The following is a 19,402-nucleotide window of genomic DNA, read 5'->3' as shown; positions in this document are numbered from 1 at the left end:
CCCCATTGATAGTTCTCGATCGTTGGCACGCTGATAACAATTTTTTTTTTTAAATGGCACTTCATATCAAAAAGATGCCGACCCCTGTATTAGACCATTTTAAACGTGTCTCTGTGTCATCAAATCTCAGCTATTAACTTGGCAAGTCCAAGAAAGTATAATTATCCGGCCGCAGGTTTAAAAAAAAATTGTAACAAAAAAGGGGAATATGTCTACCGGTTGAACGGCACCTGGCAGTAGGACTAAAATAAAGTGCATCCAAATAAAATCTTAAAACACTTATGTTCCAAACTCTTTGATTGACAGGCGATCTGCAGTCATTTAGCCGACATCACATGTTTCAAGGGATTCTGTTAATGAGCCCTGTAGTTCCTGAGGGAGGCAGAGTGAGGCTCACCTGCTTGATCTTCCCGCGGACCAGATCGTGAAGCTCCCCCATCAGTTTGGTCTTCAGCTCTTTGTCACAATTCTTCCTGTTCACACACACACACACACCACCATCATCGTCTGTCAGTGAACAGGCATATTACATCTACTATTAATATGTTCTGGCCCTTGTGTGGTTGTACCTCCTGAGGTCGCCCCACAGGCGTTTGCACTGACGGATGATATCGAACATGTCCTTCCTCTCCGCGTGCTGCCTGCTGTCCTTCAGATCCCTCTTCGCCTGCTGCCTGTTCTTCTTGATCTCCTCCTCCGTCAGCCCTTCTGTGTTTGGCTTAACTTCGCCATCCTTCAACTTCTTGGCCTCTGGGCCTGATCACACGCAGAAAACACTCACAATGTGTCCACACTTCGGTGATAAACAACAGTAATATTTAGGCTGAATCCAGAGGAACAGAATTGAAGGCTTTACCATACTGCTTTTAGCGGAGCAATGTGTACAGCAACTAATCAAAAGTCCATGTGCATGTTATTAATATGGTCAAACAATTAAATCAACATCACAATATTGGTTACTGCAATATTCAAATCACGGAAGGCACAATTTTTTTTACGGGCAAAGTATGTGAAAATATGATGAATTAGGTTTTGTGGTGTTTCATAGATTTCCAGGCCTACAAAACAGTATTTAAAAAAATGCATTTGTTTGGTATATATCTTACTAAAAACACACCCTGATCATTTTTAAATATATCTAAAAATTATAAATTCTTCCAATTTAGTAATCTTTATACCATTCAAAAAAAAATTTCAGATATTTTCCCCAAATTGTGCAGCATTAATGATTGATATCCCTTTGCTAAAGATATATAAAATATATTACTTGAACTGCAATTATAACTCCATGTTTACTTGTGGGAGAGTGACATCACTACGTAACACTCTCACTTATATTGGCTAGCTCCAACACATTGTACTTGAAAGACTAAGGGGCAGGACATCTCTTAGCGGTTGACTAATCACAACAGAGCTAGCCAGCTAACCAATCAGAGCAGACTGGGCTCTGGATTCAGACAGAGGGTGAAAATAGGTGCTACAGCACAGGCAAGTATAAGAGAAATAAATAGCTTTTTGAACATTAAAGCATGGAGACATGTCACAGTAGAGACACTAAATATCAACCTGAAAATAAGCATAATAGGGCCCCTTCAATTAAGCCATGAGAAGTAAATGACTAAATTATGCAAAACCTTATTGACATCTTTTTAAAGTCAGCATGTAGAGGTTTCCTCACCTTCGCCTTCGTCTTTCGCCTTAAATGGCATTTTTCTCTTCTGCGGACCAGGCCCAGCTTTGGAGAAAGCAGGTTTGTAGTCTTTGTTTCCGCCATTTCCACCCTTCCACGGTTTGCCCCCTGTGTTGTCATACGCTTTGAAGGGCTTCTTACCAGCCGGTTTTCCTCCAAGTTTGGTCCCCATTGAATCTAGACAAAGTGAAACATGTCAATGACAAACCTGGTTGAAAGTGATGCTGTATAGCTGGTTAATGTTAACTAGAGCTCACCTTTTCCTTTCTGTGTAAACTTCTTTCCACCTTTAGGAGAAAAGGGTTTCTTCGATTTAGCCTCCATTCTAAAGTTATACCCCAAGAAGACAGCAGCAGAAGACAGATTAAATATACAGAAATAATGCACAATCCCACACTCACACATTTTTCCAGGCCTATCTGTTGAGTGAGCAGTTAGTCTACATAAAGTGAACTATCTGCAGAAATTAAACACTTCCATGACACATTTCAAAATCAATATCACAATATTTTACCGCTAGGAGTATCTTAAACTTAAGTATTCGTACAAAACTTGCAGGAAAACGAATATCTCAAGACTGACTTTTTCTTTATCCTTCAATACTCAAGAAAATGTAGCTGGTATTAATTATTTGTCACGTTTAATGCTGCATATTTCTTCAATTTGGTTTGTTTTCTCTCACTTGGATAACGTTTAAAAGGTGTTGCTAGTTTTGCCAATGCTAGTTAACATAGCTAATAGCATAAACAATATCTGTCAACACATCTTTTATAAAATACATACAACCCTACGCCACGGTTTTTTGTTTATCTCTACTTTAAACACGAACAACAAACGGGATATACAACATTTTACTGGTGACTTACATTTCAAATAAACACACACGCTATCGCAGCTCAGTCCCATGCGTTCTGCGACCAACACGGTTTACGGCACCACACTATCCAACCAAACTGAAGCTTTGCTGCCGTAAAACGTAGGGTGATGCGCTGCCAGCATGTTAACGCCGTAAAGAAGCAGGACGTCACGCTTTACAAATATATATCATTACAATAAAATCTTTAATCAGCTCAACAAACGCAAAAATTAGCGACAACAACGTTGTGTTTAATAATAATTTTCCTGGCGTTTTAGGCATGTATAAAGAGCGTTCACAGCCTGGAGCGGCCATGTTTACATGTATGGTTTGCCCTCTCGGCCACCGTACAGACATCGTCACTAAGGATACAGAGAGTTCAGAGTTATGACGTTCATAGTTTAATGTTGTATTTCTACCCGAGTGAATGATTCAATAAACAATAATGGATATATCTAATTTGTCCATGTGTCTAGAAATGTTATACATTGTTCATCCCAAGATAACACTGAAAGAACTACATTACCCAGCATGCTTTGCGGGAGAGTTACTCACCTTGTTGCCTAGCAACGCCCCCAAACTTAAACGGATGACTTGGACAGTCAAATGTAAAGGTTTGACGCGTTAAATTTGAGGCAAAATTCACGTTAAAACATTTTGGTACGTGCTATTTTGATATAGAATATCTAACAATTTAGTTTCCACCGCTGTCTTTTACGTTATGTTCACATTCAGAGTTGTTTAAAGCTTAACGTTGGTTCGGTGAAGTTGGAAATAACGTTACTTTTGAAAAATAAATTGCCCTCTTTATTTTTCAGAGTGCCAAAACAGAGAAGCAGATGAGTAAACAGCGGACATGTCGGAAGAAAACAGAACTACTGTTGGTGAACAGACTGAGAAGAGAGAGACTGCTACACAGGATAACGGTGAAGGTAGCCCAACTGTGGAAGTTTTCCTGTATAACGTCAACGTAACAGTCAGATAGCATCACCTTTTTTAGCTAGCGTTACCTAGCCTTATCTAAAGACTTTTAGATGAACATGTGGAGTTTGCAAGATGAGAACCTTAACTTAAAATACTTTAAGTATATGTTGATGCTTGTACTTTTACTGAAGTGCAATTTAAATGCAGAGGTGTTACTTATAACAGAGTATTTCTACTCTCTGATATTGCTACTTTTACTCTAGTAAATGATGTGAGTACTTATTTCACCACTGGAGATAAGTGAATGAAATGTCTCTAAAAGTAGAAGCATTTAAATATGTGAATGTGAGATGCAAAACTGAAGTCAGAGGAACTCTTAGTTAAGTTAGTTAGTGAGTCAATAAGAAACACAAGTAGTGACACTGTTAGTTAACTTGTAGTAATGCAGTCGCATTGTCATTTAAGAAATAGCAGATGGATGCAATAGACATTTTAGTTTAGGATTGCTGAGAACAGTCCAAGTGTGTGAGCTGTAAACTGTTGAAATAGCAGCTGGTATGTAAGCACTGACCACAGTGGAGCATCAGTTGAAGTGTAAAATCTAAAAGTAAAATAAAAATGTGTTGATTCACATACAAATAACAATTTAACGAGTTAAATCATTGGTGCCTGTAAACTGCTTCCACATTTCTATTCAACCTCTCCCTTGTTTAACAAAAGATTGTATGCAATGCTATAAGTTTTGCTGGAGTTTGACCTCTCCAACATTTTACTCCCTCACGATAAACACCCAGTGATGCAGCTTGAGTCTGAAAACGGATCATCAAAGCAACTCTCTGAGTTCTACAATTATGAGGAACTTCACTCCAGACCATACATCACACCGGACTCTGAAATCCCAGAGAACCTCCTGCACCTCTGGTATCCTTTTTCATTGTTCTTAAATGTTACACCACATCTCCTACAACTTTTGAAAGTACATGTTGTGTGACACTTTAGGGAATCTGACCTTGATCCTCATTCTGTCCTGCGTGCAGTCACTCCTTTGGCTATGACAGTGGGCGCAGGGGGAACCTGCAGCTGCTGGATGACAACACTCTGATCTTTATCGCCGGGAACCTGCTCGTGCTGTTCGACGTTTCCACCAAGGAGCAGAGATACCTCCGCTCCTGCAGTGGAGGAGGAATCGGCACCATCAAGGTAAGATAGTGTACACACTTCAAGGGAAGAGTGCTCGTCTGTGGGATGGAGTGAGAAGGATAAACAGACGGTTAACTTCAATTTCAGAATCAATAACAATTTTAAATAAAAACAATTCCCGGGGAAATTGGTTTTGTAACAGTAAGTTCATTTTAGGATCCAATAAAATAGATTAAAAGATATGGATTACAAACATTTTTTTACCTGTCTTTAAACGCAAACCACCACCAGAGGGAGACATAGCTCTTGTTAGGCCTTATTGATCTATTTTCAATTACATTTTGTATTTCTCCTCTTCTCTCTGTACCATATCTCTCAGAAAGCGGTGTTGCAACACAGGAAGTATGAGAAAAATAGAGCTCTTTTTGAACATTAAAGCGGGGGAAAATGTTTCAGTAGAGACACACAAAACAAAGATGAACCTGAGAATGAGCATAGTAGGGCCCCTTTAAAATCCCTTGGACATGCACACGTATTACGGCACTCTCACCTGGTGTATTCAATAAGACAAACATAACCTTAGCATAGTCTAATAGTATCAATATATAAGCAAATGTACAAAAACTGTGGTATTAATGTATTTAATATTTGTGTTGTGTGTATGTCAAGGCACATCCAAGCAAAGAGTGCTTCGCTGTAGCAGAGAAGGGAATCCAGCCCAACATCATAATGTATGAATATCCCTCGTTACGGCCGTTCTGCATCCTCAGAGGTAAATGGGACCAAGATGCTTTGAGTTTTTCAAATGTGATGTTTCATTGATGTTTTAACTTTCATGTTTTGCAGGCGGTACGGAGAGGGCGTACTGCTTTGTGGATTTTAACCAAGACGGGAGCCTGCTGGCCAGCGTGGGGGCGGACCCCGACTACATGCTGACGCTGTGGGACTGGAGGAGGGAGGAGGTGATGCTGCGCTGCAAGGCCATTTCTCAGGAGGTGTACCAAGTCAGCTTCTCCCCATACAACCCGGGACTTCTCACATCGTCAGGATCTGGACACATCAAGTACTGAATCCTCCTCAAGCACTGTTCAAAACAATGTTAGGCCCACTGGAAGAAAAATAAAAAGAATGGCTTTGAATCTTTTATGTAAACATGTCATTATGAAGCCATTTGCTGCCTTTGTCCGGATTCAGCCAAAACACCCTTTCATATTTTCCCCTAAGCGTAGAAAGGACTGTGTGTAACTCCTACTGTTTAGCATGTATTGCTATGTGAAAGCATTTGCTTCGTAATATATAATTCTTTATTTAGAAGTTTACCTTTTAAAAAAAAAAAAATGTACCCTGATAATGTGACGACCCCTTCCGTATTCGTCACATTATATCAGCGCTGATTGAGGGCACCTGGCCGCCGGTACCGGAGGAGTGAAAGGCTCGAGCCAGAGTCTCATTCGCTCTCTCCGCAGAGCATCTGTTTTGGGAGAGCAGCTACTTCGTTTATGCTTTTGTCTTACCTTTATATTCGTTTTGGCATTCAAACACCTCGCCCCACACCATGTTCACACACCCACATCTACACTACTGATCTTACTGACTAACATATCACATTGGGGTAGCTTTTGTGTTAAAGGTGGGGTAGGTAATTCACTTCAGAAACACTGCTTGTAACACATGGAATGCTCTTAACATCCCGATAGCAATGAATACATTAAATGCTTTGACAAAAAATATATACAAAAATGTCATCTGTGGAAGCCGTGGCGCTGTAAGAAGCACGACCAATCATCTGAGCCGGCCCGGCTAAAATAACTGGATGGCCTACCTGCCTGTCAGCCTTCCATCTGTGCACAAACTTATCTCGTGCCCTCATTGGTCATGTACGCGTTCGTGTGTGTTGGAGGAGGGGCTCTGTAAGAAAGGGGTAGATTTGTTTCGGCTGCGTACTTTCAGATTCTAGCGCACTCGACTCGAGCTGGTTTCTCCATTCTTACCTACCCTACCTTTAACGTTGGGTAATTGTAATAAATATATTTTCTTATATCTTGTCCTTTCCACGCTTTTGTTATGGCCAAGAGCCACGCCATGACAAAAACGTAATCAGTTTCTCCCCAAACCGGCATATAAGATTACATGTTGTATGACAATTATATGTTATTAATGTTTCCAAATAAGAGGAAAATACATTTTCTCCTCTCCGTCAGGTTCTGGAAAATGGCCGACACATACACAGGGCTTAAATTGCAAGGGCTTATGGGAAATTTTGGGAAAACTGCAGCGACTGATATCAAGGGCTACGTGGATCTTCCTGATGGAAAGGTGTGTGCCCTGCAGCTCTGACACAACATCTGACATGTTTCTCTAGATATTGATTTACTGCTACCTGATGGAGCATTACAGAATTAGTTTTCAATCATTAAAATGTCAAACCAACAGTTGTGTACTCACACACCAATAGAAACTCAGATGTGTCACTAAACTGTGATTCATGTCTCACGCAATGAGTCTGTTTTCCATTCAAGTATTTCCTCTGAACCTTATGGCTGTTAAAAATTGGATAACATTTTTTCAAGAGAATTCCCTCCATATCATGATTGGTAGATTATTGTTAAGGCATAGTTATCAGAATTGATGTGGAGCGACAAATCAATCTAGATTGTTTTGGTGTGCGTTGGAGATTTTGTAAAAGTTCATCTTGACCCTCGCCTCTCTTCGTCTCCTCCTCTCAGGTGGTGTCCGGCTCAGATTGGGGAAACCTGCTGCTGTGGGAGGGCAACGCCATCAAGGTGGAGATTTGTCGTAAGGGGGGGGGGAAGTGCCACGCCGGGATGGTCCAGCCGTTCGCCCTGGAAGACGGACAGCTGATGACCATCGGCTATGATGGAGCGGTTCGGGTAAGACACTTCAAAATGTTTTTCTTCAAACGTGTTAGAAATCTTTTCAAAAACATAAAATGTTCTGATTAAATTAACAATAAACTGTTTAGTCTTTTTTTCTACATTAATAATGGCTTTTGTTTGTAGTTTTTTTTGTGTGTGTCAATAATAGAGTGGTGCAGAGACTAAATGAGACTACTTAACGTCATCACACCGACCGTTAGCCCCCTTTAGCTTAGCGGTGGTGAAGTCAAGTCACTGCGATGTAGTTTGTTTATTGCCCAACGTTAGCTTTTTGCCTCTCGAGATTGAATTTACGCTTCAAAAATCGTAAAGGGGTGTTTATATGTTGAGAGGATCCTGCTGAACAAAAAAGTGTCATGAACGTGGGTTTGCCAAAGATCATACAATTCGAAATTTCATGTTCCTTTTTGAAGCTAATTGACCCTTCTTGGCAATCCTTATCAACCTTATTGAGCCGGATTGATGATCTAAACTCTGATTTCTTTGTAGTCACCTTTTTTGAAATCGGTCTGAATTTGTAACCCCCTTGCCCCCTGCAGGGCTGGGACTTTGAAAGCATCGACACCGCAGACAGCACCGGTGACAGCGGGCGGTTTGAGCTGGAGCCCATGAACGAGCTGTTGGTGGGACACAACGTGTGCCTGTCCTCGGTGGTGAAGAGCTCGCAGCCGTCCGACTCCTTCATCTGCTTCGCTCAGGTCAGAGGGGAGTCAGAAGCTCATAACTACAGCTATGTGTAATGTCTGATCTCCATCAAAATACCAAACCTGATCTCTGCACCTGATAGGACACCAGCGGAGCCATCTGGAAACTGGACCTTTCATTCACCTACACTGTGAGTTCCATACACTTACTTTAGTATGTTATCATCCTTGTTAACACATATTTCAATTGTCTTGTAACAGGTTCTTCTTGTTACTGTTAAGACAATTTTTCTTATACATTTGGTAAAAAATGTGATTTTTTATTTGTCGCCAAAATACAAATAGGGACCTGAAAATGAGCAAATCTCCTCTTTAAGATACAAATCAAACCAAAGAGGACTCCCATGAGACGCTTTATCACTTTAAATAAGCGTTGATGTGTGATCTGTGTGCAGACTCCTGATCCAGAGTGCCTGTTCTCCTTCCACGCCGGGGCCATCCAGGGCCTGGACGTGTCCAGGATATCCCACCTGATGGCCACGACCACTCTAGACCGTGAATATCATACCCTTTCTCCCCTACACACATACAGGGTGTTGTCGTAACATAACACACATCTAACCACAAATGATATACTCTCTCTGCCGCCCCTAAACTGTGGAACGAGCTGCCCTGGCTAATCAGACAGGCTCCCACACTGTCTGTCTTTAAATCCCGTCTTAAAACCCACCTTTTCCCCTTAGCATTCGTAAACAAGCTTTTATTTGCTTTCAGTGGTCTATTGTGTTTACTATATGGTTGTTTTTGTTTTTATTTTTATTTTGTAATTGTTACGTTTATTCTGTTTTGTTTTGCGTTCGTATCTTTTATGTGATTTTATACTTATTTTTATGTTTTGTGAGCTGTGTGATTTTATATTTGATGTATCTCTCTGTACAGCACTTTGGTCTGTAGGTCTTAAAGTGCTTTATAAATAAAATTGGATTGGATATACGCAGCGGTACATTTCCTCTAAAGGATGTCGTAAAGAGCCCCAATTTATTTAATCTTCATCATTAAACACTTCTTCCAAACAGGAAACATTTGTCACTTCAGTGTAACATCAAAACTTATTTTTATTGCAAGCAGAATTTGTTAAAAAGTTTCATTGAAGCTTTTATACCAGTTTTCCGGACAACGCAAACCGTAACAGGTCCGTCCTTTTTCTCCAGGTACCGTTAAAGTTTTTGACTTCCTGGCAAAAAGAGAGCTTACCTCCAGTCGCTTCAATCAGGGTGGAACTGCTCTCAGCTGGGCGCCAACTTTGGTGAGTGTGTCCATAGAGTGGTGCAGGAATGAGTCCTAAAATCTGGAAATGCATTTTCTCCCTTCCAAGTCTCAAGTCTCAAAGGCAGTTTATCTGTTTTTGGTTATCGGTAGATGCCTGAAATAAGTTCTGTGGTTTAAACAAATTAACGAAAACATTTTTATCATAGACATTAGAAGAGTATACACACACACACACACACACACACACACACACACACACACACACACACACACACACACACACACACACACACACACACACACACAGCACACCACACACACATGTTATTAGATGAGATTAGTTTGACTTTATTGAACCCAATTTGGGAAATATATATTTTCACGGCAGATCGTAAACAAGGCATTGGACATTAATTAAAAAATAAAATAGAGTAGGAAAGAAAAATATACATATCAACAGTTATAGATATATATCACTATCGAAACACAATATAAAATACAGATAAAGTTAGAACACACTATAATAGACCATCCCTATGCCAACATAATATAAGCAATAGAAACATGTATAATTCTACCACATAAGAAGTGTACTGACAGGAAACTGAACTCTGTTTTGAGAGTGTAGGTGAACCAGATTGGAAGTCTGCTGGTCACGGGCTTTGAGGACGGGGTTGTGAGGTTGCTGGAGTTGTACGACCCTCAGAGGCTGAACGTGGTCACCGGGCGAATCCCCAAAGGAGACGCCAAGCTGCGCCTCAAACAGGCCTTCAAGCCCCATAGAGCACCTGTAACTGCTGTGGCGTATGAGCGAAACGGAGAGATCTTAGCAACGGGGGTAAGATGTTCTCCAAGAACACCTGAGGAAATATAAATGGTCATTGTTTGCTTAAGGTAATTTATGCAGGAACAAAGAATGCTGTTAAAAACCCTCTGACCATAACCCTCTGCCCCCCACCCTGCGGCTCAGAGCTCCGACAGCACTGTCTTCTTCTTCACTGTCGGGGAAAAATACAAACCCATCGGCTTTGTGCGCGTCCCCGGGCCGGTGCAGGCGCTGGAGTGGACGCCTCATTCCCACGTGAGTCTGCTCCGACACACATGCACCAAAATATAGTATCTATGGATATGTTATTGATTGAGCAAAAGATTCTTATATTTATTTCCAAAAATAAATTGGCTTTGCAAAGTTTTTTTGTTGAAAACTTGAATCCAGATAGCTTCTTGATTGAGCTTGAAAAATATTTCTATGTTATACAGGGTTCTTACGGTCATTGAAAACCTGGAAAAGTCATGGAAATTCAAAATGCTAATTCCAGGTCCTGGAAAAGTCATGGAAATTCAAAATGCTAATTCCAGGCCCTGGAAAAGTTATGGAAAACAATATTTTCCCCAAACTTTGGGAAAAGTCATGGAAATGTTACTAAAGTTGCATCAAATATAATTTACATTTGATCTAATCGCCGAAATAGTAATACTATAATGATAATACATACTGTATCATATAGTAATGAAACGTAAAATGGCATTTAACTGACGAGGTATTTTGCTGGTGAGAGATTTGAGTTGCTTTAGCGTGTAGAAGCTAGTAAGCCTACTATTTGATTTGTTTTAGATACATGTTTCATATGCAGACCTTATTTTCCTGTTCCATGTTAAAATAAACCATTTTCAGTGGTACCGCTGAGAAAGAGTAATTTTTTGGTCATGGAAAATTAGGTAAAGGTCATGGAGAAGTCATTGGTGAAAAAGTGTATGAACCCTGGTTATATTATTATTTGTATTTTATTTTACTTATATATTATATTATAATATATTTTATATAGCTATTATCTACAGCTAAACATTTATACCTGGAGTATTTCCCCAACAGAATTATTTTATTTATTATCTGTGGACCATTTTCATCTTAGCGTCCTTAATCTTGTACAATATCTTTAATTGAAGGATTCTCTAATGGGAATGATCATTGTTGTTCTTTAATGGTTTTCCCCAGGGTGAGAACCGGCTGCTGATCCTGTGTCAGAGCGGTCACGTTGTTGAGGTGCACCCGCCTGACCCAGAGGTCCAGAGGCCCGGCATCACCTTCCACCTGCCTGAACTGAGCAGCAGAACCTTCAGGTTCAGGAGCATCAAGTCTCGAATCAAGGTCCGAACCCTCTGCTTCCAATCAGTCATTCGTAGGGTTTATGTACATACACACCTGTTGTCCTATCAGAATCAAAACCAGGGTTAGTTCAAGTTAGCTTTACACATACAAGACATGTGTTTTGTCATATTAAATGTAAACAGTAAGAGGATATAAGTTGTAAAAAAAGAGCAAATATATAAAAAAAAAAAATTAAGAAAAACATTTCGTTTCAAGAAATAAATATACAAATAAAAAACAATATGACAGATGATGACACATTTATAATTTGAATAAGGTTTATTAGCAAGTAAGTTTACACATAAATGTAAAATGAATTGAATTGGGTTATAATGGTACATACATAGACACAATACATAAACACAATGGGACATACATACGAGGTATTAGCTTGTAAAGAAAAGGAGAACATATAAAACCAACTAACTAACTGGTTTTAAATGTTGCATTTTCTTTTAGAGAGAGCAGGAAATTGCCAGACGACAAGCCGCAAAGGACAAGAAGCAGAAAGAGAGAGAAGAGAGGCTGAAAGAATCCAAGCAGCCAGACTTAGAGCCAGAGGAAGATGAAGAGGAGGTGGAGGAAGAGCTGCCCTCCATCTTCATCCCTAAGCCTCCAAGTCCTCTCTACTGCGGCTTCTACTCATCGCCTGGCCACTTCTGGCTCTCCATGGTACACACAATTAAAAGAAACTGAAGATCAACATTACATTTAAAGGGGACCACCTATCACGCAAAATGCACTTTTTGATGTCTTCTATACATAAAGATGTGTCTCTGGTGAGTCGGGGAACTCACGCAGCGTCGTAAATAAAACCCTCTCTCTTTTCCTCCGTACCCAAATCTCTAAAAACGGGGTACAACGGAGCTGATCCAGATTTGCGTCCGATATGACGTAATATCTGAAATGTGGACCCACGGCCCTATCAGAAACGTTGCTATCAGAAACAATGCCCGACTGTTTTGGACGTAATATGGTCGGTGTTTACATTAGCATCGCTAACACTCAGAGCTAACCTGTACTGGAGAGCATGTGTGTGAAGAAGCAGGAAATCAAAAGGAACTCACCTTGTGGTATAACCGGCAAGAGAGAAAGACTTTGAGCTCCATACTGGTTCAGAGAGAATCCTTGATAATCCATGATATGGCGTTTCATCACGGCAGTATTTAGTTTAGACAGTAGCTTCCGGAGCAAAACACTTCATAGACATCTTTTTTATATATTTGTATATATCTGGGACCTATGCTATTGCCTAAAAATAGCATGATAGGTGACTTTTAAATAATGTGTTGAGAAATGAAAACATGCCCTGTAGACTCTACACAGACTATAGCTGTGTTTTGGTACAAATACCAAACTACATGTTTATAGTAAAACACAGCTATAGATTGAAAAGTATTATCAATAACAGGTTCACAACCTTCTCTCTTTCCCCTCTCCTGCAGGGGGGCTATGACTCTGGTTTCCTGTATCACTGTCAGTTCTCTGAGGAGCAGGACCAGGACCCTCTGCAGCGGCAGGACGAGCCCTTTGACTTCCTGCCTGTCCTCAACGCAGACGACGACCCCATTCGCTCTTTCACCTTCAGGTATACTGAAGGTCCACTGATCAATATTCTATATTTCAACAATGATTCAAAGACCTAAATGCAACGTGAGAAAGTTGCTAGTAGCTTCCACCTCTTTTGGCTCATAGCTTTATTGATTTTTGCCTGGCTCAGACCTTTATCACAGCTAGTTTCAGCAGCTAACAACCACTACGCTCCAAAAAAGTGGAACATCCTACCAGGAAATATTAGAGAGGTTAACTCAGTCGACATTTTTAAACAAAAGCTGAAGACCATTTTTTTAAATTAGCTTTTAAATAGCAACTTTGCTCTTCTATTGGTCTTATTTCTTTAATTCATTGTATTTAGTCTTATTTCTTAAGTTCATTTATGGATTACTTTATTGTATTTATCTATTTTGGCCTCTTGTAATCCATGGAGTCATATGTATCATGAAAATATGCTTCATGTATGCTAGTAGCTTTTAACCTTTGACCCTAACCCTTGAATTTAAAGTCTTATTGTCTGTTTGTCTTATGTTGTTTAACAAAATGTTAAAGCACTTTGAGCTGCATCCTGTGTATATAAAATGCTATACCAGGGTGTCCGCAGGGTCTTAAAATGTATTAAAAGTTGATAAATCAATTTAGCGAAAATTAAGGCTATTAAAAAGTATTAAAAAGAGGTTGTATTCTACAGTCTGCCTGAATGTAATCATTGCATAGGTGTGTAGTGAGATTCTGTGTACTTTATTTATGGCATCCCGTTGGGTTTGACGTCATCTGAACAGGACATCGCACGCTCACTGCTTGATAGCGCGAAGCTCCGTTTACGCCGGTTGTTAAACAACATCGTTATGGGGAAATGCAAGTCTGCGTCCAAATGGTTGGAAGATAAGGAGGAAGGACAATCAAATACTGTATATAGTCAATGTGAGGTAAAGTTTGTCCCCAAGGTAACCGGTTAAAACTCCAAGTGGCGATGAGGTCTTCAAATGTATGGAAAGGGTCTTAAAAAAGGTCTTAAAAGGAATTACATTTGACTTCAGGATTCCTGCATACCCTGTATACAAATAAAGATGTATTTGTAATTACTACTAGTACCTGTTTAAAGTATTATGTTGGTGTTGTCCAGCTCTGACAGGCAGCTGCTGCTCTGCGGCATGCACTCAGGCTCCATCAGGGTCTACCCTCTGCAGCCCGGAGACCACAGCCTCAGCTCCATGCAGGCCTACTGGGCTCTCAGTGTCCACGACAACCAGTACGGACACCTGCGGCACATCCGCTGTAGCTATGACGACCTCTTGGTGCTGACGGCGGGAGACGACGGGAACTTCTTCTCCTTCAGCCTGCTCCCTCCAGAGGAGCTGAAGAAAGGCATGCAGAGGAAGAAGGCAAATGTTCCTTCACCCAGGGTCAGTCTACACGTTACTAACACTTTACTAAGACTTTAAACAGTGTGCTACAGATGATAAAGTCTAACCCTACTCAATCAATCACATTTTATTTAAATAGCCCAATATCCCACATTTTACATTTGCCTCGGTGGCTTTACGGTGTGTACAGCAAATGACACTCTATATCCTTAGATCCGAGTGCACAAAGAAAAAACTCCCCGGAAAAACCCTGCAGCGAATAGAAAATAATTTGTAGAAACACCCGGAACGGGACAGCAATAGATATGGTTTGAATAGACAACATAGACAATACTGTATAGACAATCCAAAAGGACAAAAATGGTAATATGAGTATACAAAAAAAATGGTCGGATCCAGGAGGATGTCAACAATCGTCCAGACACCACTATAAAATAATAAGGTAGGCTTCAGGCAGGACCAGAGCAACAGCCACGACTCATGGTCCAGAAGTGAAGAGAGGACAAGAGTGCATAGAGATAACAAGAGAGAAGTAGGAGAAGAGAGGTGGAAGTCCCACGACAGCGTATGCCTATAGCAGCATAACTAGGGTCTGGTTCAAGGTAAGCCTGATCCAGCCCTAACTATAAGCCTTATCAAAAAGGAAATTTGTCAGTCTGTCCACCGATTTGAATGGATTGCTACGAAATGTGTGTTTCTTATTTGTATGAACGCCCGGGGTCCTTGTGTTCCCTAGCTTGTGTCAAACATTTGGAAAAGTTGACTTTGACTGTTGAGGTCATCACATAGGTCAGATTTGTTGCAAGAAAACAAACAGTTTATGGTGCAAACGGATTGTTATATAAAAAAGTATAATGTCTTGTTATTCAAACAGGTGGGCCTTGAGAATGAGGCGTTAGCCCAGGATATTGAGGACCCAGCAGCCTGCAGGTGAGCGCGAATGATCTGTTGATCATTCTTGTTTTCAATATATCTGTATCTTTCTCTGTTTTGAAAAGTCATTCGGAAAGTTGACACCGACTGCATTTGGCTTCCTTATTGTTTTTACATTATTGGGGGTTTAAGGGGCTTTAACTCAAGAATGTCATGAAATCACTCATCTAACTTTGTGTTCCCTCCAGCATAGAGTCAGAGAAGCAGAAGCTGGATAAGGACCGTCAGCGACGAGAGGCGGAGCTTAAGATCGCAGCGAAGCGAAAGAAGCTGGCTGAGCTGAATAAGAAGTTTCAACAGCTGCTGATCACCAACCAGAGTCTGCCGGAGCATGTCCGTCTGAAACCTGAGGTACGGACACCCGGATTCACTGTCATCTGTATTCTAATGTCCGACCACTGAGTTCTTCAGAATATGTTCCGATTTAAAGACAAATAAGTCAATAAGAAAACCAAAAGACATGATACTAGGGGAAAAAACAAGCTAGGTAAAACATTTGTATTATGGTTTTTGGATTTTTCACTTTCCCTGTTGTGTGTTATATAGGTTTTTGTGCATGGTCTGTAAAGGCTACAACCCCTGTGTTCCCTCCAGAAGGAGTTTCTCTCCCACACACTCCCCCCCTGCCTGAGAGTCCTCTGTGGTAGGATTGTCGTCTTGCTTAGCAATATCACAATTCAGAATAGGTAGAGACCAATGGCTCTTTTCCTGCATGCAAGTGGTATGATTCTTAGTATGGAGAGGAACATGACGGGTAAGCCTTAGCTTCAAATCACTATTATTAAGAATGATCCCAAGCAGAGGTGGGCTAAATGCAAAGGAAGTCACGGTGTGCTGTCGGATAAGCAGCAAGCGGTACACAGCATGGTGTGACAGGAACTGTAATGTAGACACTGCACAGGTGGCTGTATCTCATGTGATAGAGATACTGAAATGTAAATATCACAGAATATTTTAGAAAGGGACAAACAATTGTAATAACAAATAATATATGGGATCAGTCAAATGTTTGAACTCTTCAAGGAAAGGACTGAGGCCTTTGCTGTTGTTGGTACTCTGTGCAGCTTGGGGCCACACTCTGTTGACATGCATTGCAGAGACCTCCTACACTCAGCAGCAGATAAGCACTCGAACAAAATGTATTATTTAATGTTCAGATTTTCCTTTATTTTAGTTTTTAATACACAAAATCAACTTTATTTTAACATACCACTGGGATTTAACTATATATTAACACCAATATATCAGAAGCAGTGGTCGAGTGGACACACACTCCTTATATTCTGGTTAGGTTTATAGTTATGTTAAAATGATGACTTTTAGGCAGCTGAAGCAAAGCCGAGGCGGTTGTTGGTGCGGTCGTAGATGGAGTAGTACTCTCTGAGGAACACGTCCCCAAAGATCCACAGGGGCTGGCCGTTATGAGAGGGCAGGTATGTGGGGGCGATGTCCACAGTGCAGAACTGGTTTCCATTCTGGTAGCGCTGTAGGCGGAGACAGGAGATGGGAAAGGTTAATTACATTGCTAATAAACAAAATAAAAAGACACACACACACAAATACATGCCTATTGAGTGCATGCATGTAGTAACTTACCTGATTGATGTAAGCAGAAGGAGCCAGAGGGAGGGCAACACCGCTAATAACAAAGCTGAGAGTTGGCAGGTTGTTGACCTGGCTGCAGTCCACCATGTACTGAAGATCAAGAGAACAGAGAGATATTAGAATTGCTTTTAGAAAATTCCAAGGGTATCACACAAGAGATCTGGGGAGGCTGCGTTCTGTTGTTACGGACCTAAACTATGGAACAGCAAACTCCCGTGAAATGTTTAAAAGCGAATTAAAAACCTATCTTTTTAATATGGCTTTTAATTTGGGTTAACTTTCAATTCTCACTGGTATCATTGTCATGCTTTTACTGTGTTCTTTCTGTCTGTTCTTTTTTTTCCTTCTTTTTTTCAACATTTTAATTTGTTTACATTTAAGGACATGCGCTCGACACAACATCACGAATAGGATCTGGACAATAACATGAAGGGTGGGGGGTAGGGGGATTACAGTGTCAGTTACATTTCATGTATGCATACTGGCGTTGTATTTATACATGATGTTGCTTCATGAATTAATACGTATACTTCATTGTCTTAAAGGTAAATAAATAGATAATAGCTCAAATTAAATACAAATATAGTAGTATACTATATATTACACGCCACACATCTCTTCCTTTTCTGATTAATCACCTATTCATCCATTTCCCATTTGAATTCTCTTTCATATTATTACTGTTATTTTTCTGTTTCTTCATAGGCTTATTTCCTTTATTTATTTATATTTATTTATTAATATTATTAAATATTATTATTTCTTGTTGGGCAGGCCCGAGATGCGTATTGAGCTCCAGGAAAGGCCCTTATTTTTTGTATTTAAAGATATTTTAAATTTCTTGTCAGCTTTAATTCACGGAATGTCATTAGGATCACTGTAGATGTTTGTATCTTGTTCTCTAGATACAAATTTTAATATATTGTTTGTGCATGAAAGGTGCTATACAAATAAATGTATTATTATATTATTATTAGAAGAGACAGAAACTAAAACCAAACCGGGCCAATTTATACAGGCTTATTTTCCTAACTTCTTCCAACTGAGAGGTGTCTGTTGTCTGTTCATTTGTCTTACCATTCCATACTAGGCTCTGATTGAGCCCGATGGCCTGCATGAGTTACCAATGAGCTGGCTTGGGCTGTCAGTGTGGATGGTTCCAGTGTCCACAATTGGATGGCAGCCCTGAGAGCACCAGCCGGTCTCTCTACCATTGATCTCGAATCTGCCAAAGCACAACAAAAGTAAAAACAATGTTGCAGTATTTCGGAACGCTGACAAGCTAAGCACTGAAGTAAGTAATCGGGAAGATGGGAAGGATCATTTGAGTATTTAAACATTACTAATGATTTGCGATGAAAAGCACTGACCTTGAACTCCGATCTGCCAGTAGGTCTCAGAGGTGACGGGGTCCAGTAGATTGTCCCTTGGTTTTTACAGGGCTTGGTTCCACTCCTCCGAAAGAGGAGCACGCTGCCCTCCTGTCGCTCCCCTGAATCAAACAACGCAAAAACTTATCTGAAAAGCTCACAATGTGGATATGCAGCAATGATCTGAGTGATATCCCTCCATTGGATAGTGTATTGTTTACAGTGCTTAATAGAAGTCTTTGTGGACAGTTATACCTGGAGAGATAGAAAGGAAAAATAGTTTGGCACTTCGCATTTGAGAAATCATGTGTGTCCATGACGGGGAGTCTCTCCGTCCAGCGGAGATGCTTGGGTAGGACAGGCCGGAGGATGCCGTCAACATTGGCAACCACAAATTCTGACCAGGTTCATTTGTGCTCAGACCGATCTCGCTGGGTGGTTGATCTTCAATGCCCACCAACCTATGGTCCAAAACCCAACCACTGCATGAGTAGGATTCAATTCCATAGATTGTATTTATACAATGTCAAGCTAACAGCCTATATGACTGTATGACAGCAATGTTAAAAAACAAACTAGGGTGGGCCTCTGTTGTTTCTCATCAAAAATATTTTTCTTAGTATATACAAATGTATATATTTCACTAATACACATACTTACTACACACTCAAAAACTGAAAACTGCCACACAGATCTTCCTACTGAAACTTTCCAATGCAACATCTTTGACTGGTATGTTCTAGACTTGGGACATTCGATCTTTGAGTTGTTATTGACATACTATGCCTCTGGTAGTACTCTTTCTCAGTCACTAAGAACTAGTCATGTGTGTTTCGGTGTGGTCTGACTCACATGACAGTGTCATATCCAAAACGTTACCATGGAGGCTTCCGGCTCCGTAGGGCAGGTAGAAGGTTTCAATGGCAGAGTAGGTAGAGGGACTGCCGGGGGTTGAACTTTGTGTGGTGCGTCTGTGAATGACTAGTTACTCTGGAGCATTCAAC

At 40.5% G+C, this 19,402-nt stretch overlaps 2 protein-coding genes across 2 annotated transcripts in view; one reads left to right on the top strand and one right to left on the bottom strand.

The window, feature by feature from the left end:
* Window positions 1-2,654, bottom strand: part of pum3 (pumilio RNA-binding family member 3) — a 16,267-nt gene extending 13,613 nt beyond the window's left edge. Inside the window, exons 1-5 of the mRNA XM_010792658.1 lie at window positions 2,557-2,654; window positions 1,948-2,015; window positions 1,679-1,867; window positions 570-756; window positions 398-473 (exon numbers count right to left, since the gene is read on the bottom strand). Of these exons, the coding sequence (XP_010790960.1) occupies window positions 398-473; window positions 570-756; window positions 1,679-1,867; window positions 1,948-2,014 (519 nt within the window). The 5' untranslated portion in view covers window position 2,015; window positions 2,557-2,654. The remainder of the gene's footprint in view (window positions 1-397; window positions 474-569; window positions 757-1,678; window positions 1,868-1,947; window positions 2,016-2,556) is intronic.
* A 467-nt stretch (window positions 2,655-3,121) lies between these two features.
* The window catches only part of cfap44 (cilia and flagella associated protein 44), a 23,165-nt gene continuing 6,884 nt past the window's right edge, over window positions 3,122-19,402 (top strand). The window contains exons 1-21 of the mRNA XM_010792657.1: window positions 3,122-3,206; window positions 3,365-3,478; window positions 4,265-4,391; window positions 4,508-4,670; window positions 5,280-5,382; window positions 5,457-5,673; window positions 6,812-6,926; window positions 7,337-7,501; window positions 8,047-8,205; window positions 8,295-8,342; window positions 8,607-8,706; window positions 9,363-9,457; window positions 10,049-10,258; window positions 10,391-10,501; window positions 11,417-11,569; window positions 12,029-12,241; window positions 13,015-13,157; window positions 14,250-14,529; window positions 15,365-15,420; window positions 15,612-15,774; window positions 18,119-18,171. Coding sequence (XP_010790959.1) covers window positions 3,403-3,478; window positions 4,265-4,391; window positions 4,508-4,670; window positions 5,280-5,382; window positions 5,457-5,673; window positions 6,812-6,926; window positions 7,337-7,501; window positions 8,047-8,205; window positions 8,295-8,342; window positions 8,607-8,706; window positions 9,363-9,457; window positions 10,049-10,258; window positions 10,391-10,501; window positions 11,417-11,569; window positions 12,029-12,241; window positions 13,015-13,157; window positions 14,250-14,529; window positions 15,365-15,420; window positions 15,612-15,774; window positions 18,119-18,171 — 2,750 coding nt within the window. The 5' untranslated portion in view covers window positions 3,122-3,206; window positions 3,365-3,402. The remainder of the gene's footprint in view (window positions 3,207-3,364; window positions 3,479-4,264; window positions 4,392-4,507; window positions 4,671-5,279; window positions 5,383-5,456; window positions 5,674-6,811; window positions 6,927-7,336; window positions 7,502-8,046; window positions 8,206-8,294; window positions 8,343-8,606; window positions 8,707-9,362; window positions 9,458-10,048; window positions 10,259-10,390; window positions 10,502-11,416; window positions 11,570-12,028; window positions 12,242-13,014; window positions 13,158-14,249; window positions 14,530-15,364; window positions 15,421-15,611; window positions 15,775-18,118; window positions 18,172-19,402) is intronic.

The sequence above is a fragment of the Notothenia coriiceps genome, unplaced genomic scaffold (genome assembly GCF_000735185.1).
Source record: "Notothenia coriiceps isolate Sejong01 unplaced genomic scaffold, NC01 NC01_scaffold00036514, whole genome shotgun sequence".
In the NCBI taxonomy this organism is placed as follows: domain Eukaryota; kingdom Metazoa; phylum Chordata; class Actinopteri; order Perciformes; family Nototheniidae; genus Notothenia; species Notothenia coriiceps.
Note: the sequence above shows the minus strand (reverse complement) of the source record. Positions and strands in the feature narration are given on the sequence as shown.